Source organism: Wasmannia auropunctata, unplaced genomic scaffold, assembly GCF_000956235.1.
Source record: "Wasmannia auropunctata unplaced genomic scaffold, wasmannia.A_1.0 LD335985.1, whole genome shotgun sequence".
NCBI lineage: Eukaryota > Metazoa > Arthropoda > Insecta > Hymenoptera > Formicidae > Wasmannia > Wasmannia auropunctata.
The window spans coordinates 788,434-807,966 of record NW_012026905.1 but is presented as its reverse complement, the minus strand read 5'-3'; the positions used below and the strand labels follow the sequence as shown (position 1 = coordinate 807,966).

Genomic DNA, 19,533 nt, shown 5'->3' with positions numbered 1-19,533 from the left:
AGAGGCACGTAAGGAGAAGGAGGCGCGGAGGAAGGGTTCGGGGGAAGTACGGAGGGGTGTGGTGGCGGGAGGGGTGGGGGGGGGCAGAGGGGACGACGGCGGGGAGGCTTGCGTTTGGTCCGGGAGCTCGCCGGGGGATGCTGTATTGATCGCGAGAGCGAGCGGGCTAAAGTAAGCCGAGGCTGGCTGGCACGGAGGGTTGCCTTGGCAACCCTCGTCGTCCCTCATCCCTCAGGAGTCCGGCCGCCCGTCGGCCCGAAAACCACCCCCGAACGGCAACCACCACTCTCTCCATCTCTCTCTCTCTCTCTCTCGCTATCTAGCTATCTATTTATCTATCTATCTATCTATCTATCTATCTATCTATCTATCTATCTATCTATCTATCTATCTATCTATCTTTCCTTCTCTATCATTGGTCTTGCGATCTATACGTCGTACCAAACGGTACGCCTGATCGATGAGCCCGATATACACGCGTGCATGCGTACGTGCGAGGGATCCTTTTTCCCCTCCTGGCCGTGCGGCCTCTTTCGATATATATGCCTTCCGGTCGTCTCTCGTCGACGCGCGCCTTTCCTTTCGGAAATAATTGGGACAGGGCCTGCTTCCTGATAACGTTATCGGAGGTGACGACACGGTCGCGTTTAATCCTTTCAGAGCGAGTCTTCTCGATCCGCTTTGAGATTCGCGATACGCAATGCGTGTAGAGTATCGCGTACGGACAATGCAATATATTAATGAAAAAAGATAACTGGGACACATCCTGCTTCCTGATTATATCGTCAATAATATCATCGTGACGACAACAATATTTAAATATATAAAGCAAAACTTTTGGAGTTACTCCGAATTTATATATAGAGGAGGTATGAAATTAATAAGTAATGTTAACGCAGTAGTACAGGGATAGATTCTGTTTCTTCACAGCGTTAAGGAAAATGGTAACAATATGTTTAATCATTTCTTCGAGCGCTGTTTGAAAAATTTCCTCGGAAAGGTATCTACAGCTTTAATATATTAATAGAGTAAGATATTCGCAATCTTACTGCGCAATAAGGTGGCTAAATATAATAATTATACATGTTTACAGTTTTTAAAACTTTCTGTATACGAGGCAATATTTCTGGGTTGTTTAAAAGTGAGAAGAATGTTAAATAAAATTGTAAAATAACACATTATCAAGGAAAACTCTATTGTGGAAACGATTTACGGCCTGAAATATCAATTCACATACAACTTGTATATTGCAACTCTCTTTAGACGGTAAGGACAATTTTAAGAACGATAAACGAGACTAATAAATAGAATTTTAAAAGCGAATAAGACAAATAAGAATGTACACTCCATACTCAGCAAATTAGTTAATAGTATATTTTTCTAATAATGGACTTGGATGTGCGGCGGCCATAATTAATTTCGCGCAGCACAGGGAGGCAGGGACGCGCTCGCAATTATTTTCGAGATCTCGGGATGTTTCTCGGGTACGAAGGGAATGATAAATCTTCACGGCGCTATACGGTTGCCGCACGACCCAGAAAGATTTTGCGCGTATGTATCTCGCGAGCAAAGGCGTTATATATCGACGCGTATATCTCAATAATTCAGTCCTTTCATCCTCGAGTCTCGTTCACGGGAGAATGGAAATCTGAATATCATGACGATGTTCGATTATGAAGACGTTCGAACCTGTACTAATTGTAAGTTATTTATGTTTATGTTAGTTATTTATGTTTCTTTGAGTACGCCCGCTTTTCTGCGGCATTTCTCCATCACTTATTCCGGCAAAGTCCATTTTGAGTCAGCGCTTATTAAATTTATTCGAAGTCAGAAATATGAAAAGGAGAACTCAATTACTCCTTTTAAATTTTTTATTCGTTTAAATGTACGAGTACACATTCATAAATAGCTCCTTCGAGGAATAACATTGTGACAGAGAATTTGCCACGATTCAGTAGTTTGAATATATTTTTGACACGCGCGATTCATCAGAGAGTTCATTTCACTCGCCGGTTCCAAGTCATAGAAATATTCTCGGTGTACATTAATATACATAACTTTAGTATATATACGTTCCCGTAGAGAGAGAGAAAGAGAGAGTAAAAACGCGAGAATGTTAGTTAACGTTTAAGTTGAAGAGAGAATCCAATATCGCGATATATACATGTACGTCGCAGCGAGGGAAGCCTCCCCGGTTTCAGCTCACAAGACGCACGGCGGGAATTTATTTCGCGCGCATTTCCGGAAATTTATAATATTCGCGCATAACGCGTACACACACTCCGCTCCAGTCACCTGCAAACTCGCGCTCGCGCGCGCGCCGGCATTAATTATCCTCTCCCGCGGCCGCGAAATAAAGTAAACGCGCGCAAACAACAACCCCGTTTAACCCCTTCGATTAATTTATGCGATGTCGAAGTTGCGGCCGTCTCAGCGCGGCCGGAGTCTCCCTCTCCGGCAGCGCGGAATATTATTACGTCGCGTTGTGTTTACGGTAAACGCACGCAAACACACGTACACATACAAGAGCGCGCGCATACACACACGCACGCATACAGTCGATGCAAAAGTAAAACTAACCCGGGGTCACCCGTTCGTTCGCGTTCGCCCGCGCCGCGGGCGAAACATCCGCGAGGGGGAAGGTAGGAGGGGGGCGGAGGGGGTGATTCACACGCCAGAGGGGCTGTCGCCGAATTGTCTCGGCATCCCCGGCGACGCTCGCGGTGTTTTTCCGCGCTCTAACGCGTGTCCGTTAATCGTATTCAACGACGATGTATGCCGGCGAGCTGTAAACGCGACACACGGTAGATCGCGATGGAGAAGTAGAGGGGGAGGGGAAGAAGAGGAAGAGAAATTTATGGTAAAACCGCGAGGGATCGACGTGAATTTCTTTGTGATAGAGGACAGTCTGGAGGGCGGTCTCGCGTGCTCGAGTGGCAATAGATATAAAGTTTAAGATAATAATAAACAGAATTTCTCTTGAAGGGGAAATGGGGAAACGCAGCATAACATGTAATATTGATGTAAAATGCAATATAATGATACATAAACAGTAATAAATATTTCAGTATGTTCAATGCAATAAATACTGCGTATATTTATCAATTATATCAAACATATTTATTGGAATATTTTATGGCTATGAGATTACTGATTTATTTGTTAGCTATCTTGTAAAGCAAAAGTATATAAATTACTGAAATGATAATTAATAAAAATGATTTCAGTCATAATTTCCCTACGGTAAAAGTTACAGGCCAAGTCTGAATCAAAGTCTTTTCTCGATAAAGATCTCATGCGACAGAGTTCATCTTTCTTTTTCATTGCTAACCAACTTTCAAACCGTCTTCGCGACTTTTTAATTTCTAACTTCGAAATCACTTCTACTGCGGAATAGGTTCTCGTGTACATTTCACACGAGTGACTCTCGTCTCGGAGATTGAAAAAGATTATACACGGCGTCCTTACGTAAAATATATTTCCGGCAACTAGCGACTTCTCTTGCTTCTCTTGGACACGATTTTCCTTTCCCGATGGTAACAAGACGCTCTCGGGGGGGTGGTTGATCTTCGACGCGACCCGCCAGGGTACGCCAGTCGATGGTCCAGCGCAGCATCCCTCGGTCGTAACGGGCGCACCCTGGCACACGGCGGCCGAATTAATTCGGGGGTTGCACTCCCTCCTGCGCAGGATCCGCCAAACAACGGGGAGAGACGCGTGCGTGGCCCCCTGACGCCTGGGGATGTGGTCACGTTCGGGGTGCCGATAATTTCGTCGAGCGCGACTTTAGAGATCGTCAACGTAAGACGGGAAGCTCAAGATCAACTCTGATCGAGCATCGCTCCCGCGGGACTGCTGCGAGAAGGTCTCCGAAGGACGAAAGGATTTTTTTCCATTCTCATCAGTCACCTCGAGACAACCCCCAGCAAATTAAAATGGCTGTGACTACTGGTCGAGTCGGGTGATTTCGACGGCAGGACAACGGAAGGACCACGGCAGTCCGCGGCGGGATCCTCGTGAGAGCCCCGAGCCGGGACGGTCGTCGAGAAAAACGCGAAGACGTACGGACGGAGGGATGACCCGGCGCTGCGCGCTGGTGCGCGAGAAACTTTGCTGATCGCCGGATTCTGCACCCCGCGGGGCGCCGCGCGGGGGGTGGAAAAAGAAAATCGTCGTCGGTAAGTGTTCCGCTTGTGCTATTGATTGCGTTAGTACGACCGATGACGCCTCCTATCCTCCTCCCCGTTTGTACGAATGGCGGCGGTGCTCGTTAAACGGAAAAATGTGAAAATGAAAATAGAGATCTTTCTTGGAAATGGGAAAATAAAATTCGGAATCGTTGAGAAGTAAAACTATCTCGTTAATGAAATCAGACTTTTTCAAGAAAATGCACAAGTTTGATAAAGAAGTGTAGTAATAAAATAAATTTTATAGAAGTCATTACTGAAAGAGGAGCTTGGAAATTGAACTGCATTAAATGAAATGAGTTTCTGCAAGAACGAATTATTTGCGAGAAGAATAGTGCGAAAAGACATAGAAACGAGGAATATTAAATAAAAAAGTAGGTTGAAACTCTATGTAAAATTCGTTTAAGGAAAATGCAAAAAATTTCGATATAAATTATATATTTTTATAATGCAACAAAATTTTATAATGGAATAAATTCGAACGAGATTCTTTTATGGAGGGGAAAAGTTGCAGAATTGATTTGTCAATGTGTTGAATGTAGGTATTGAACACAAGGAGAGCAAGGAGGGGTCAATCCGGGTCAATCGCGAAAGTGTCCTCGCGAGAAATGAGATCTTACGACGGCGAGAGTAGCTCGACGGAGGACGACGATCGTAGGGAGAGTCTGCCGGAGGCGCATCTGCAGCAAGGATCTTGGCAGCGCACCGCGTCTCATCCTACCTGGGCCTGGGAGCATCGCAATGCCGTAAGTAGAAAAGCACGAAAAACATGATTAAACATGCCGTTGATAATTGCAAATTTTAAAAAGCAAGTAAGAAATAAGCAATCAAAGAAACAGAATTAAATAATTATTAAACGCGCTTTTTAAATATGTTGATTTATATTATTATACGTATATTGAGAAATATAATAATACGAGTATATGATAAATGTATATCATAAATATTAACACATTTTCCATTCAAAATTCTAACGGAGGACTGCTTCTTCTAGCATCCACTGCCTCCACAGTCCGCGGCAGCTCTCGAGTCCGTGTATTCGACACCAGGAGCCTCGCATCCGAGTGTCTCGGGTCCCCCGGCGGCGTATTCATCGGAGCACAATCAAAGCGCACCAGGACGAAGGACTCCGTTGGGTGCCGTGGGTCTCGGTGGCTTTTACTTTCAGCAGCAGCCGCAACCTCACGCCTCGTCGAGCGCGTTGTCCGACGAAAATCGGCCGGACGAGAGGTACGTTTTCCGATCAAAATTAAAGTTTTAATTTAATCGAGTGAGCAAAACCTTGGAAAGTCGCCAATAAAATGCAACGAAAAGATAACAAAGAGAAGTGTGATAGAAAGACAAAAACAGAACTTTTTGAAATTTCACAAAAAGATTTCATAAAAAGATGTAAAAAAGAATAACCGTATCAAAGGAGGAAAAATATAAAAATTCTTTCTAAAAGACATGAATATATAAATAACTGAACATTTATAGTATACACCATAATCAACTGATGTAACGTACGCTTGTTAAAATGTGTTTCTAAAGCACATTGGTAAACTCTTAATTAAATATATACAATTAATAATATCGATACATAAATAATCTCATAATTCTTTTTAGACCCACAGGCTCGCGACTGAATTGTCCTCCGAAATCGAAAACGACTCGTCAAGGGAAAAGCGTGAGGCTGAACATCAACGCGCGAGAGCGCAGGCGGATGCACGACTTGAACGATGCATTGGACGAGCTTCGCTCTGTCATCCCTTACGCTCACAGTCCTTCCGTGAGGAAGCTGTCCAAGATCGCCACCCTCCTGCTGGCGAAAAATTACATCCTTATGCAAGGTAACGAGCTCGTCCGACGCGACAGCTTCGTGTCGCGATCCTCGTTGATGAATTTTAAATTGCATTACGTTTCAATTGACTAAGAAACGCTGCTGTGCTCACGTAGGAAACGCCTTGGAAGAGCTCCGGAGAGTGATCGCCGTCCTGCAATCACCGCACGCGCACACCACTGCCCTGCCGCCCACGCCGGTCTCCTACGACCTCTTGCAGGGATTTCCCGGCAAGCTGTTCCAGGGAGTGCAGGAGATGCAGGGGCTACCCGCGAACGAGCCTCAAATCGTGACCGGCCCGCCGACCGACGGCACGGTCGCCAGCGGAGAATCGAATTAAGGAGTAGAGTTTTGCATTTTTTTTTCTGCAACTCTCTTCTTTGTTTTTCTCGTGAAAGATATGAATCCATCAAATTCAAGTCCCACACACACACACACACACACATACATACACGAATTAAAATCACAGAATTAAACCGATGAAAAGATTGATTAGCGAGAAATACGATTCGAAATTTTAGAAGTGAAAAGAGCGACGATTAATAATTATAATGTAAGAGATAACGTGTAGAAGATTTTTTAGAGGTAAAGATATGGAGAAATACTTTCAGGAATGGAAACCGCCTTTGGCCACGAAAGTATTAATTACTACATTATATAGAATATTATATTGAAATTAATCTCTCAAGAGAAAGAGAGAAGGAGAGAAAGAGGGGGTTGAATTAGTCTTTTAAATATTAAGTATCTTATTTACTACAAAATCAAAATGCGGAAGAACGAGCCGTACAATTTTATCTTTTGCAAATGACAAGATCGAGATAAACCGTGATAGGCAAAAGAGACGTCACATTTCAATAATGAAAAATGAATGGAAAAAATAGTTGAAACAAGAATTTATTCATCTCAAATCTGAAATAACTTCTCAACGAGAAAAAAAGAAAATAAAATGTACGGTGATTTCAAGTAGCACCAATTCCCTCCAGTGGATTAATTAAGCTCATTTTACGGAATCCAGATCAAGATCTGGACGAGAAGCATTGCGAAAGTATTGCGAAAGTACTAGCGATTAAGTGAGTAACACTGTCACGATAAGAGTCAATAATGCAGCAATAAGACGACGGCGCCGTTTTCGTCAATCTACAGTTGATTTTCGAAAAGATAACGCGTTCCAACCGCTCAATAATTCTGTATTAAAACTATTACTTCCTTCAAAAGCGCAGATTTTCTTCTAAAAGAATCTCTCTGTCGATCATGTAACTGCTTTAAAAACATCAAGTCTGTAAAACGAAAGTCCGTGAGATTCGCGAGAATAAAAGAATTGCGGAGATGAAGAGATTCAAGGAGATTGGAAGAATTTTTGAGTAGATTCCCGTTTTTCGAATCGAACGATTGGAAGGACGAAAACGTCGCCAAGACTCGGAATGCAAAGAGCTCCTCCGAGTCTCGTCCTGAAACACGATAGTCAATATTAGTATGTGATACGTGTGTCGAGGAGTTCTAGTCGTATATATACATCGTAAAGATATTGAATATTCATATACACATATACAATATATATATATATATATATATTTAATAATTTAAACGATCGAGGCATCGACTTACGACTTATTTATATACTTAAGAGTCTACTATACAATGTGCCAATAAGGATTTATCCGCTTCGAGGAGCGAACGAATGAAAGAGTGCGATATGAAGAGAATGAGCGAAAGAGAGAGAGAGAGAGAGAGAGAGAGAGAGAGACATGAGATTGGAAAGAAAAAAAATATTTATTATGCTACTTGTATGTAAGAGATTTGCGATTTTCTTTTCTCTCGCGACGCCACCCTCTTTCGCCGAGGGAGGAAAACATGAACGAAGCAGCGTCTCAACGAAGGCAAGGAGAATATACCTGTTGTAGAATGTAGATAATAATTGTTTAGTGCTCTCGAATAAAATCTATTTAAGAAAATCGCATTTCGATGTCCGACGAGCATGCTTGGTAATTGTACGATTACTAGAGAATTTTATGTTTTAAATATTTTAATTTACTTCAATTATTTTATCTACATTTTTGGTGTCACTTTTATTTAATTTCTATCGGACCTTTCATTTTCATCATTCTCTATTATTTTTTAACTCTGCCATTTTTAATGAGAATTTTTCTTTTGCTGTACTTCCGCTGTTCTTTTAATTCTTGAAGATGTTAGACCATTTCAAGATTGCTCTTTGAACAAAATTTACATATACAATTTTAAGATGCTAATAACAGAAATCTGTAAGGGCAGTTTTGCGCGAGGCTCTTTACAAATCCTACGTTCTCTATTTCATTATCATCGTTCCAATCAAAGAGTACAAGATTCTTTCGAACTTAGCTGCAATTTCAAAGTTGCCGCCTTTGAAGTAGCGCCACTTGCTGATTGTAGGTGGAAGCTTCTCTTCAAGGTCACCTGACCGTTCAATCCTCATTATTATCGTTTCAAAAGTACCCTTTGAAATTCTTCTAAGCGCATTTTGTCGGTGTCTGAATGTTTTGAAAAAGGTCTATAAAAGTTCATCAGATCATGTCACACCTATCTGAGTAACCGCCGCAGCCAATATTGCGAGAGCAAACGGCGTTAACAACGGCAACGGCACAACGACGCGCCAGCAACGGCAGAAGCAATGGCGGCGACAGTAATCGTGCAGTGGCGCCATCGTAGCGCACTCTTTGATCGTGTGCCGTGTTCTCATTTAGCCGCCTCCCGTCCTGGCAAGAGGACCAGGCCTGACCAGACCTGACCGTCGCGATCCAAGGCAGGTTGTGCCGTTTTGTGAGTGCGTGCCCTCATCAAGATGGCTTTGTCCGCTGCGGCGCAGTGATATTGCTCCGGACGAGAGAGAGATCCTCATCCAGCGAGAGTTGGATTACTCCGGAGTGCTGAAGCGAGGTGGGAAAAAAAGCCGCCAGCACGACGACAATCACGATCGCGACGACGGGTAGGAAGGCGCTAGCCAACAACGTCCCAAGCGGCGCGGAGATGTGACGCTCGTCAGCGAACCGGTGAGTTCACTTCGTTTTCCTGACCTCGCGACTTGAGGCGCACTTCATTCCGAGAGATTTAGATCAGGAACGCTCCATTCGGAGCCGGAATCCCACGATGGCGTAGTTGCTGATGACGAGACGAGAGAGCGACAAAGAGAGAGAGAGAGAGAGAGAGAGAGAGAGAGAGAGAGAGGAGCAATTTTGAAGAAGTGGGAGAAGGAGAGAGGTAAAAGGAGGGAGAGAGAGAGAGAGGGGAAGGGAGACGGAGATAGAAAGAAAGAGAGAAAGAAATGTTGTTAAAGATATGATGTCAACTGTCTAGATACTGTTATTTGCAATATAAAGTGACCGAGGACGTTTCTCGCTGCGCCACTTTGCGAAAACGGTCGGGATCCTGCAGGTGCAGGCGCGGATAGACACTCGGTTGGCAACAGCTCCTCGATTGTTCGGTAAGATAAGTAACAGGAAAAAAAAGTCGCTATATACGTACGGATAAGAGAGTTTGCAATAATTGCTAAATAGTTAAATATGTCACGCGTTATCTCGCTTTCTCACCGTTGCGCGATACGTAAGAGGTTTCCTTATTAGTGAGCAGCAACATTTATTTGGAGCAGGAAAAGAACCTCATAATGATTTTGAAACAACTTGAAGCAAGCTCTCTTGATTAATAATTTCGAAATAGAGATGTATTTCGAGTCTTCTTGTTGACGATTTTGGAATAGAGAAGCATTTCGTAGTAAGAAAACGGTCTTTTATTGATGATTTTGAAGTATTAAAGTATTTCAGAGCAAGAAAGTTGTTTTTATTGATAATTTTGAAGTAGGAAAGTAGTTTCGGAGTAAGGAACCTCTTTTTATTGATGATTTTGGAATAATAAAGTATCTCGGAGCAAATAAGCTACGATTTTAGAGTAGTCAAATATCTCGAAACATGAAAGCTCTCCTTATTAATAATTTTGTAGTAAGCAAGTATCTTGGAGTAAGGCAGTTCTTTTTTATTGATTATTTTGAGGTAGAAAAGCAAGAACACTTTATTGATGATTGTGGAACAATATATATTTCGAAGCAAATAAGTTTTCCTTATTAATGATTTTGGAGTAGTCAAGTATTTTGGAGCAAGACAACTTTTATTTGATGATTTTGGAACAGGGAGGCAGCTCGGAGTAAGAGAGCTCTTTTTATTGATGATTTTCGAATAGTCAAGTATTTCGGAGCAAGAAGACTTTTTATTGATAATTTTGGAACAGGGAAGTATCTCAGATCAAGAGAATTCTTTTTATTGACGATTTTGGGGGGTACAAAAGCATCTTGGGACAAGAAAACTCTTTTTATTGATGATTTTAGAGTATAGAGTAGCATTCCTCGCGGTGCCAGCTTGGCCGCCTCGCGTTCGTCACAAGTATTATTTTAAGTTTATAATACTAAATTCTCAGATAGCTAATGCAAAAAGGTGGAATAATGTTCGCGCGCAAAGTGTCTTAGCAATTAAAATAAACGGGCATGTAAAGTCGATATCTATATTTAAGTAAATACGTCAACTAACCGATAATGCAAACCACTTTTGTGTGCGTCTCTTTATAATATTTTAAACGCCATGTAAGAGAAGGCGCAATTGGACTGCGTGAAAAGATTTATATACGCGAACTTGCCACATTTTACAAGAATTGAGTGCGAAAAGACTTATGCCACTTAAGTGGAACTTTCCTCTCTTTATATTGAAGTGCCAACAAATTTTGAAAAATCCTTCGATCGTTTAGAATAGAAACAAAAATTTCTCCGATTTAATCGCCCATATTTCATAACGACTTCTTCAGCGACAGCTGATTTATTTTGTCCATCTATTACGTAGCTGTGTGAGTAAATAGATAGAAAATTTCCGGGGACTTGTGTTTAGTCAGCAATATTGAGCACAATGGGTCAAGCGCCTTGCTGTGGATATCTGAATGAGAGTACGAAGCAAAACACTGCAGCACGTACTATTACCTGCAATTAGAAAGTAAACTATAAGCAGCTGGGGAAAACGAAAGGAAAGGGAAAAGGATATAGCGATACGATGATGCGATACCGCCGTCAAGCATTTTTCGTTCTTCCGCGTGTCCTTGGTTTTTATCGATTTGCTTACTTATTAACGGAGAGAGAAATAAATTCACGGGAGGCTCTCGATTAAAAAAAGATTACTCCTGCATTATTATTATGCGCGCGTTGCTTCGAGCACAAAACCGGAATTGAAGTATTAATATGAAAATAATGCGCTTCAATCACTTTATCCGATTGATTTTTCAACGTTTCTCTCATATATCTTGCTATCGAAGGCTGTATAAGTTATGAAATATCAATGAATTATTCGCGTCGACGTTACCACTGCGCTAGATGTAGAAAACTTTGAAAGTGATATTTTCCGCAGCGAACGAGAAAGCTGGCTTTGCCTCTCGATTCTACGAAAGACCATTGCCGTTGCCGTTGGATAGTTTCCGTACTGTATACCTCGGTTCCACCGGCCGCGGAACCCAAATAGTGTCCCCTCGCCTCCCTTTCGAGTCTGCAATACATCTGTTTCGCTTCTACAAAATAATCCCGAGAACGCCCGAAGTAATTCTCCGATCAATATATGGTCGGAGAATTTATAAAATACGATCTTTCTCATTTCTATCGCTACACGCGATATCAATTACATTACGTGCAATCTTTTCTATATATCTTTTTGTAAGGACGAATTATATTTTGCGAACGAAATTGTGCAGTGTTTTGTAAAAAGAATCTAAGCTTACCTAGCGGACGTTAAGCCTCCTTACGGAAATTTAATACTGGAGGGGCCAAATAATCACTTATTTTGAGTATTAAAAGGCACTGTTTGGCTCTTCTAAAGGATTAATAAAGTATTAACTCTTTACTACCACGGTATACGTTTTGTATACGTAAACAACAACACTGGATATTGTAAAAATATCGCATAAAAGTGAACATATTATAAAAAATTGTTTTCAACCGAAACGTCAGACTTTAATGAATAAAATGGCAGCAAGAAAATGTATGTACCTTTATTAATAAAAAAATTATATCATATAAAATAAAAAGAATCGTCGGGTGTGCCATACACAGTGGCAGCAAAGGGTTACACTTTTGTGAGGACCACCGATGGAAATTTTTGGTTGACTTTCGAACGATTGTAATTGACGTTGAAAATTAACGCGTTGTACGTGGCGCATATTGCAACATAACTTTCATGTAAACTGCATTTCTCACGTAGGCGGCTCACGATCCTACGCGCGACACGCGTGTAAAAGTCAAGGTTATCGACGAGCTGTAGAAATAAATTTTAAAATATTTGCCGGCAGCCTTCAATATATTTATTCTAAACAAATTGTCGGATACGTTCACAAGTAGCGACGAATGAGCGACGAGTCGTTCGAAAAATCAATGCGAGTGCAACTCGCGGAGACCCGCGAGTTCCCCAAGAGCCGCCGTTTGGCCTTACCCGTGCCCCACATTGCGACCCCGGCCGCCACATCCGTCACGTTGATGCACGTGGACGGTCGCGTATTTGTCGCGTACGAGGAGGTAAACACGTGCTCCGCGGAAAATGTAGGCGCGCATAGTAACGTGTGTGCGTGTTTGTGTGTAACGCACCGCGATCGTAAATAATGAATGTAATCACGGGACAGAGTCTGCCCGGGACTTGCTTTGTTGCATGAAATTGTTGCATCGATATCGGAAGGATCGATACACTGCCCGGATTTATAGAAACCGAGAAATTCTCTCCTCCAGTGTTTTTTTTTCTCTTCTCCCGCGCACACACGTTGAATTTGATCGCACGCGGTCACACGTGTGCGTTACGATACTTGACAGAACGAAATGTGTGTACTGTTCTCCAGAGTGTAACGCTCTCCAAAGTTTAATGTTAAGGGCCACTTGACATTAACTTATTTTATCGTTATTTTATCAACATTATGCGAATAAATTTTCCCTCCTAGGATAAATACATTTTAAGAGAACACTTTAATAAGTAAATATCGATCGATATATGCGTATAACACGGAATATAATAAATAAATATTGAACATTTTTGGATGAGATCTGATGCGTAATAAAAATGTTTGTGAATTTTACATATCTTGCCTTCATATGCCTTTTGAACTATACACTGATTACTGTTTGTAATATCGCAGTATTAAATTATCATTAATTAATTTAATATTATTTTTACGATAATATTAAATAGCATATCTATTATAAAGCTACAGGAAATTTATAGTGAAAAATATCAGCGATGATTTGAACCTTGGACCTCCCAATAATCGGGACAGACATTTTTACCAATTTTCGATCGCGTTTTAGAAGAATTTTCAATATCATCCTCTTCGACCGATGTGATTCGCGCGCAGAACAATCTCAAACGAGCATCTGGGAGAATTTTCCGGTTTGTCGCACGGCGTGCGACCTTACGTGAGAAGTATAACGGGTTCTGACGCAGTTCCGGCGTGCTTATCTCGCAGGTAGTGTCTGTGACGTATGTATGTATGTCGCAAAATCGGCCCGCAGCGATTGAAATGTGCCTACGCGCGTGGTAGCGTCCTATCGTATCCCTCATCGCGCGAAGTACAATTTCCTACAGTTAGAAAATTATTTAGACGCTTGTAAGTGCTATTTATGATTATATTTAGAAAATATAGAAATGTTAGTATGAAAGTTATATAGGTATATGTATGTATATAACTTTCGCACTAAATTTCTATATATATAAAATTATATAGAATTTATATAAAATATATGTAATTTATATACATATATATATATAAATTTATATGTACATAGAAAATAAGAAATTGATAATATAAATAATTTTCATGATCTTTATGTCTGGCATTGCATTAAAAATTATATTTAAATTTCATTTCGTCTTCATCATGTTGAAAATTTTCTTATTTCCATTCCAATTTTAAATATAATTATAGATAGCATTTGCAAGCATTTAGATAAAAATATTGAATAGAAATTATTTATATTAATACCTATCCTATTTTTCTCCTTATAATGAATTTTCAAAGAAGGAAAAAAATAGAATCAGAAGAGAAGTCTGAAACGATCAGAACAATAGAAATATCAAATTAGAAACGTCGCTTTCGCGTCGCGACGAAAAATAACTCGGATACAATCTCGACATTGTTAATCGAGCTTAGAAATTCGTGCGCGAATGCTAAATTACGAATGCGAATTACTCCAAAAATTGTCATTGTCGAAAAAGATGCGAATTAAGTCGATATATTTTCAGCACGACGGAAAGTCGCATTGGGCGTAAGGCTCGAAATATTCTCTCTCGCCTCGTGCTCGTTTCTCAACTCAACTGATTCGATTTTTCCAACGCTATACCTTTCGGCCTTTTACAAACGGCGTTCAATTGTTGCTGGATCTCATCAATTAGACGTAGACAAATTGGATTCGATTAACGATCTTGGGGCGCGTGAATCGAAGTCTCGCGGCAGCGCCGCGAATCACGGCGTGTTTTTCGCAGTGAGAATCGCACCCTACGGTTAATTTGCAATCGGAGGGGGGTTATCCCGGCGCGCATAAACGAATCGAAATGACTGGCGGAACGCGGGTCAAGGTGCGCCGACTGATGCAGAAGTTATCGACGACCGAGGACTCGTTGGACACAACCGGAGCGCGTGAATAAAGAACGCATTGTCCATCGCGTGTCGAATAAAGAGAGAGAGAGAGAGAGAAAAGAGCGAAGAAACGATCATTCGCCAAAGTTTCCGAATCCGATCGCACGAATGTCCGCACTAGCGTGTGGGGGAAACACGGTACGTCACCGTCTTATCAGTGGAATTGATATCGGACCGAGTTAAGGACTTGTTCTACTATCGATGTTCTGAGTTTGCGCCGTTACTGCTTAAAACACGCAATTGCCTGACAATGAGTCTAGAGGTTTCCGTGGAAGGAAAAAGAGAAAATTATGTCTGGCGATTTTAACAGAACAAATTAGTAATGTTACTGATTTGTCGTTAATATAGATCCGTTGACCTATATATTATTTTAATAAATAGTTTTGAGAAGATCCTGTTAGTTAATGTAGTCACATTATTTTTCAGTATTTAAATGTTAATTGTAATATTTCATAATAATAAAATCTTGTAGTATTCTGCAATAGTAAAATATTAATTTAAGAATAGATATCTGCGAAGTAATCTATTTCAAGAATCCAAGTGATAAGGCGCCATATTTCCGCAGAGACAAGATAGAATATATAAAATTTCCTAGTATACGATATTTATAATAGATAACTTTAAAAATTTATTCATTAATTTTATCTCAGATCGTATATAGAGTGAGTCGTGTCTTCGTTGTTCTTTAATGGCAGATCTTCTTACGGCAATCGGTTTACTATTTTAATGTTACAAACGTCTTTATGAAATCTCCAATTAAAAATTTGGAAAATAAGATCCGTCTGTGTGAAATCAATTAAGAAATGTGTGACCTTACTGTGTCGCCGTTTATCTTCTCTCCTGAATGACCAATCTTTTTCAAGCCGAAATGGTCTCGAGATCGTCTCCGAATCGACCGAGAGACATTAAGAAATAATGCGACGAAAACGGATGGGATTTAAGAGGGATACGCCATGTATTATACATTTGGATACGTCTCACGACACACGTCGACGCTGACGCTCCGCGCGATGTATGAATCATTTTTCGCCCGCTGGCCGTTCGCTCTCGAGTCGCCGGTATGGAAAATGAATGGAAGAAAAAAACAGATGTCGGTGCAGCATCCGTCGCGTTAGTGTGGGAGGTGAAACTGGTTCGCCGAAGAAGCTGCTGCCTGCTGTTGCCGGTCGACTGCTCCGCGTTATCTCGTTATTGTATAGATCGTTTTCCTGATCAAGAAAGAGAGAAAGAGAGGAGGAGAGAAGGGAGGGACAGAAGGGGAGATAGAGGGGACTCAAGATAATGTCTTATCCGGTCTCTTGAGCGCTAATAATAATAATAATAATAGTATGACAATTTTGTTAAAATCGACCGATTCTATAAAACAGCAGTATTCACGTTTACTGTTTCTTGCATTTTCATTTCTCCGTCAAGATTCGGATTTTTACGAGCGGGGAAAATATCTTTTGAGAATCTCTATTGTTTCTTCTTTATTGGCGCTTTCTCATTCTCTTTCTTTTTCGCTTTTCTCTCTTCAAGTAGAAATTTTCTCTGCGAAATTAAATTTCAACGGAAAGAATCCGTGGACGCACACGTTTCACGAGAATCGCGTATTTTTCGCTTCTTCTGATTTTCGATGATTTACATCGAAATGACACGTCGCGAGCAATTCGACCGTGGCTTCCGCGAATCACACAATTCGTCAATTTCGTTCCTTCTCTTTTTTTTAACGCAATCACGTTCTATATCGATAGAAAGATAAAATTCTAATATCATAACGAGTATATTATAACATGCCCAATTTTTTTCTTTTGCATTATTTTAGATTCAGTTGATACTGCACAGTGCATATTAAATCGTGCGATTTCTTTTACTTTTTCGAAATCTCCCTTCTTGATCCTCTTTCGAGATTTGATTTTATTGAGAATTATTGTACGCCTTTACATTTACCGCTCTGTTTACCGGAAATTCCATGGGTATTTACATCGAGATGACGCGCCGTAAATACAATTCGGCCGCGTGTGGCTCCCGCGAATCATTTCGCGCGAGCGTATCCGCGATCGGCCAATGCGTGGGTGCGGAAGTACTGAGCGAAACACGTTCAAACGAGCAAAATGCATGGTGTGCAGAGGAAGGAAAATGAGGAAATGAGATGTACAAGCGAAAGAGAGAGGAGAGAAAGAGAAAGCAAGAGAGAAGGACGAAAACAAAGCGAATGCAGCCGCCGAGGCAACACACAATGGCGCATCGACCCGCCAAAACTCGCGCCGTTGGCCGGCCGATGCGCAGGAACACGCGCGCGTCGTGTCTCCTCGAAACAATGAATACTTTTGCTACCCCCTCCCCCTGTGCCTCGTTCGCAAGCTCTCTCTCCGCCGCCCCGGCATATTGATCGTTCCCCGAGCGAAAAATCGATCGCACCGCGCCGAATTTCCGAGGGTGAATTTCCGGTCGGCCCGGAAGCGGCTCTTTCTCTCTCTTTCTCCCTCTCTCGCTTCCCTATTCATCCCCCTCTCTCAAACATTTCCCTATCGTTGAAATTTTATTTCAGCTCGTAGCTCGCCTAATTTTGGCGTTCGCCAACGTGTGCACGACGTCCCGTAAGTCCCCCCCCCCCAACTTATCAGTAATCTTCGTTAATTTCTCAGCAAGTTTCACCGATTTCCATGAATTCTCAACGAGGCTCGATTCAACTTTTTCACTAAATTTCATTTTCCCGCTGGTTCTCCATCGGGATCTTGCATAACGTTCGCCGAATTTCGTTCGCGAGCCTCACTCAACTTTCGCCGAAATTCTGCAACGACCTCTCACGTTGAACTCCAACAGATTCGGACGTCGATCGAAAGTCACCGGAATAAAGAATCTACGGGGGCGAACGGGGCGCTGTGAATCCGTGTCAAGTCCGACCAGCATCCTATATGTCTCCGACGACCTCTCGCCGCGCTCAGGATCGCGAGGGCGAGAAGGGGGCCGCGGGAGTCCCCGAAATCGCGAGTCCTCGCGCGGATCGCCCCCTTCGCACTCGCGCCGGTCTTTCACGCGGGGACCTCCGAGTCCCCCCCGGCTCTCTCCCTTGTCCCTCTGACCCCCTACAGCGTCGTCGCGCGCGCGGCACGGCGCGCGGGGTCGGGACTGTGAGCGAGAAGTACTCCCGCTCCCCAGGATGGATAGAAGGAAGATCAGGTGCCGTGGTTGTCCTGGCAACCGGCATTGATCCTTCCCCTCTTGTTCTACCACCCCGCTACGCGCCCACCTCTTCTCTCGCCCGCGCCCGTTATTGCTACGCCTCTGTGCCGTCCTCTCTCTCTCTCTCTCTCTCTCTCTCTCTCTCTCTCTCTCTCTCTCTCACTTTCTCTCTCTCTTGCTCGCCCTCTCTACCCTCTCGCGAACACGCGCGCGCGCGCCGCCTCACCCCCGGCTCACCTCCCTCCGCCCTCTCTCATTCTCTAATGCACTCGGAGACGCACGCACGCACACATACACAAACACAAACACAAACACAAACACAAATACACATCCGACAGACGCGCGTGGCCGTTTAGGCACGCACCCGGTATATATACACGCGAATGCCGATCATTCCTCTCGCTCGTCCACGCGACTCCTTGACTCTCTCTTTCTCTCTTTCTCACATTTCTCTCCCTATCTCTTTTCTCCCACGCCGCCCGATTCCCGAAGGAGGGAGGGACAGTTCTCTTCTTATATTCTCTGATTCTTCTGAACTTGCATATTCAGATATTTCAGATTCAGCGTACATTAGCGGTACACCGAGCAGTACTACACCACCCGCAGTTGCACCCATCCTTATTTATGCCGTTTTTATACGTTTTCTACCTGCGCGTCTCCCTCGTCTGGCGTTTCTTTTTCTGTTCCCTTTTTTTCTCTCTTGCCCTCGCTTTGACAGTCGCTGGGGACGAGACGCTTTACGGGACGCGAGTACGTCGGCGAATATTTCTCTCGCGATTTTTCAGAAGCTCCGCAAACATCCCCTTCCCCTTTCGAATGTTGTGTCTTAAATATAATTTGAGCTCGACGGGAGCGTCGAGAGATTCACCAAGTCGTGATGGAAAGACTAAGTGTTTAATTTAATTGAGAGGAGTCAATTGAAGAGCAACGAAATTAGATGGTAATCAACTCTTCATTCGCGTGGCACGTGAGAACGCTTTTCCAAAAAAAACGTACACGACAAAGACGACGCGTTGTAATCGTGACGCATCGCTTTCTATTATACGCGCCGCGTATATATACTTATTATTTTCGTATTAATCACCGACGGAACAACGGCGGTGCCCGCCGTAAATTAACGCCGAAGCCTTAATTCCTTTCTTTACAATTTTACTCTCTATTATCACGGGCTTCTCGATCTTATCCGCGCGGACGTATACCGTATACAATAATAATTACTCAACTCATAATTTCGCTAAAATAAGGTCTACTAGAGAGAGAGATACGAATGCAGAATAATGGGAAGTCGTTTTCTCTCTCTATCTCGGGCGCAGGAGGATCTCCCTTTCCCCACCATTCTTTATTTCGTCTCGTTCTCTCCTCTCTGTTTTACATCTTTCTGTTTCCCTCTTTTCTTACTATCTTTCTCACTCTCTCGCACGGAGAGCAGTGTCAATCACTCCTTCGTCTCTCTCTGTCCCTCGGCCAATGAGGCGCGAGGGCACAGACTGGATAAAGCGAGACGGACAGAGAGAGCGAGGCGCGCGCGTAGGGGTGACAGGGGGGGAGAATGAGTTAGTTGAGGGAGAGAGAGAGAGAGAGAGAGAGAGAGAGAGAGCGCAGGGGAAAGGGAAGGAGGGAGGGGTTCGCCAAAGGTAGAACTGGTCGTGAACAGAGCGGTTGCCAAGCAACCGTTATTGTTCCCATTGTTGCGGG

At 42.7% G+C, this 19,533-nt stretch overlaps 2 protein-coding genes across 3 annotated transcripts in view; both read left to right on the top strand.

Moving 5' to 3' along the window:
* Positions 1–3,723: 3,723 nt before the first annotated feature.
* LOC105454442 (class E basic helix-loop-helix protein 22) lies at positions 3,724–7,559 on the top strand. Of its 2 annotated transcripts, none has more exons than XM_011697051.1 (5): positions 3,724–4,178; positions 4,730–4,933; positions 5,182–5,417; positions 5,793–6,016; positions 6,123–7,559. In XM_011697051.1, exons 2-5 carry the CDS (start codon positions 4,796–4,798, stop codon positions 6,344–6,346), a joined length of 822 nt encoding a protein of 273 aa, XP_011695353.1. In that variant the 5' UTR covers positions 3,724–4,178; positions 4,730–4,795; the 3' UTR covers positions 6,347–7,559. The 2 variants fall into 2 exon arrangements, with proteins under 2 accessions (XP_011695353.1, XP_011695354.1); XM_011697052.1 differs by lacking the exon at positions 3,724–4,178 and adding an exon at positions 4,217–4,561.
* Positions 7,560–8,115: 556 nt separating this feature from the next.
* Positions 8,116–19,533, top strand: part of LOC105454441 — a 40,663-nt gene continuing 29,245 nt past the window's right edge. The window contains exon 1 of the mRNA XM_011697050.1: positions 8,116–9,029. The gene's annotated coding sequence lies outside the window, so the exon portion shown is untranslated. The remainder of the gene's footprint in view (positions 9,030–19,533) is intronic.

Bases quoted from the DNA above. Each gene is read 5' to 3' on its own strand.
- LOC105454442 (XM_011697051.1), top strand. From the start codon at position 4,796: ATGAGATCTTACGACGGCGAGAGTAGCTCGACGGAGGACGACGATCGT. The intron at 4,934-5,181 runs GTAAGTAGAAAA...TGCTTCTTCTAG, and splicing joins CCTGGGAGCATCGCAATGCC to CATCCACTGCCTCCACAGTC. The intron at 5,418-5,792 runs GTACGTTTTCCG...AATTCTTTTTAG, and splicing joins GAAAATCGGCCGGACGAGAG to ACCCACAGGCTCGCGACTGA.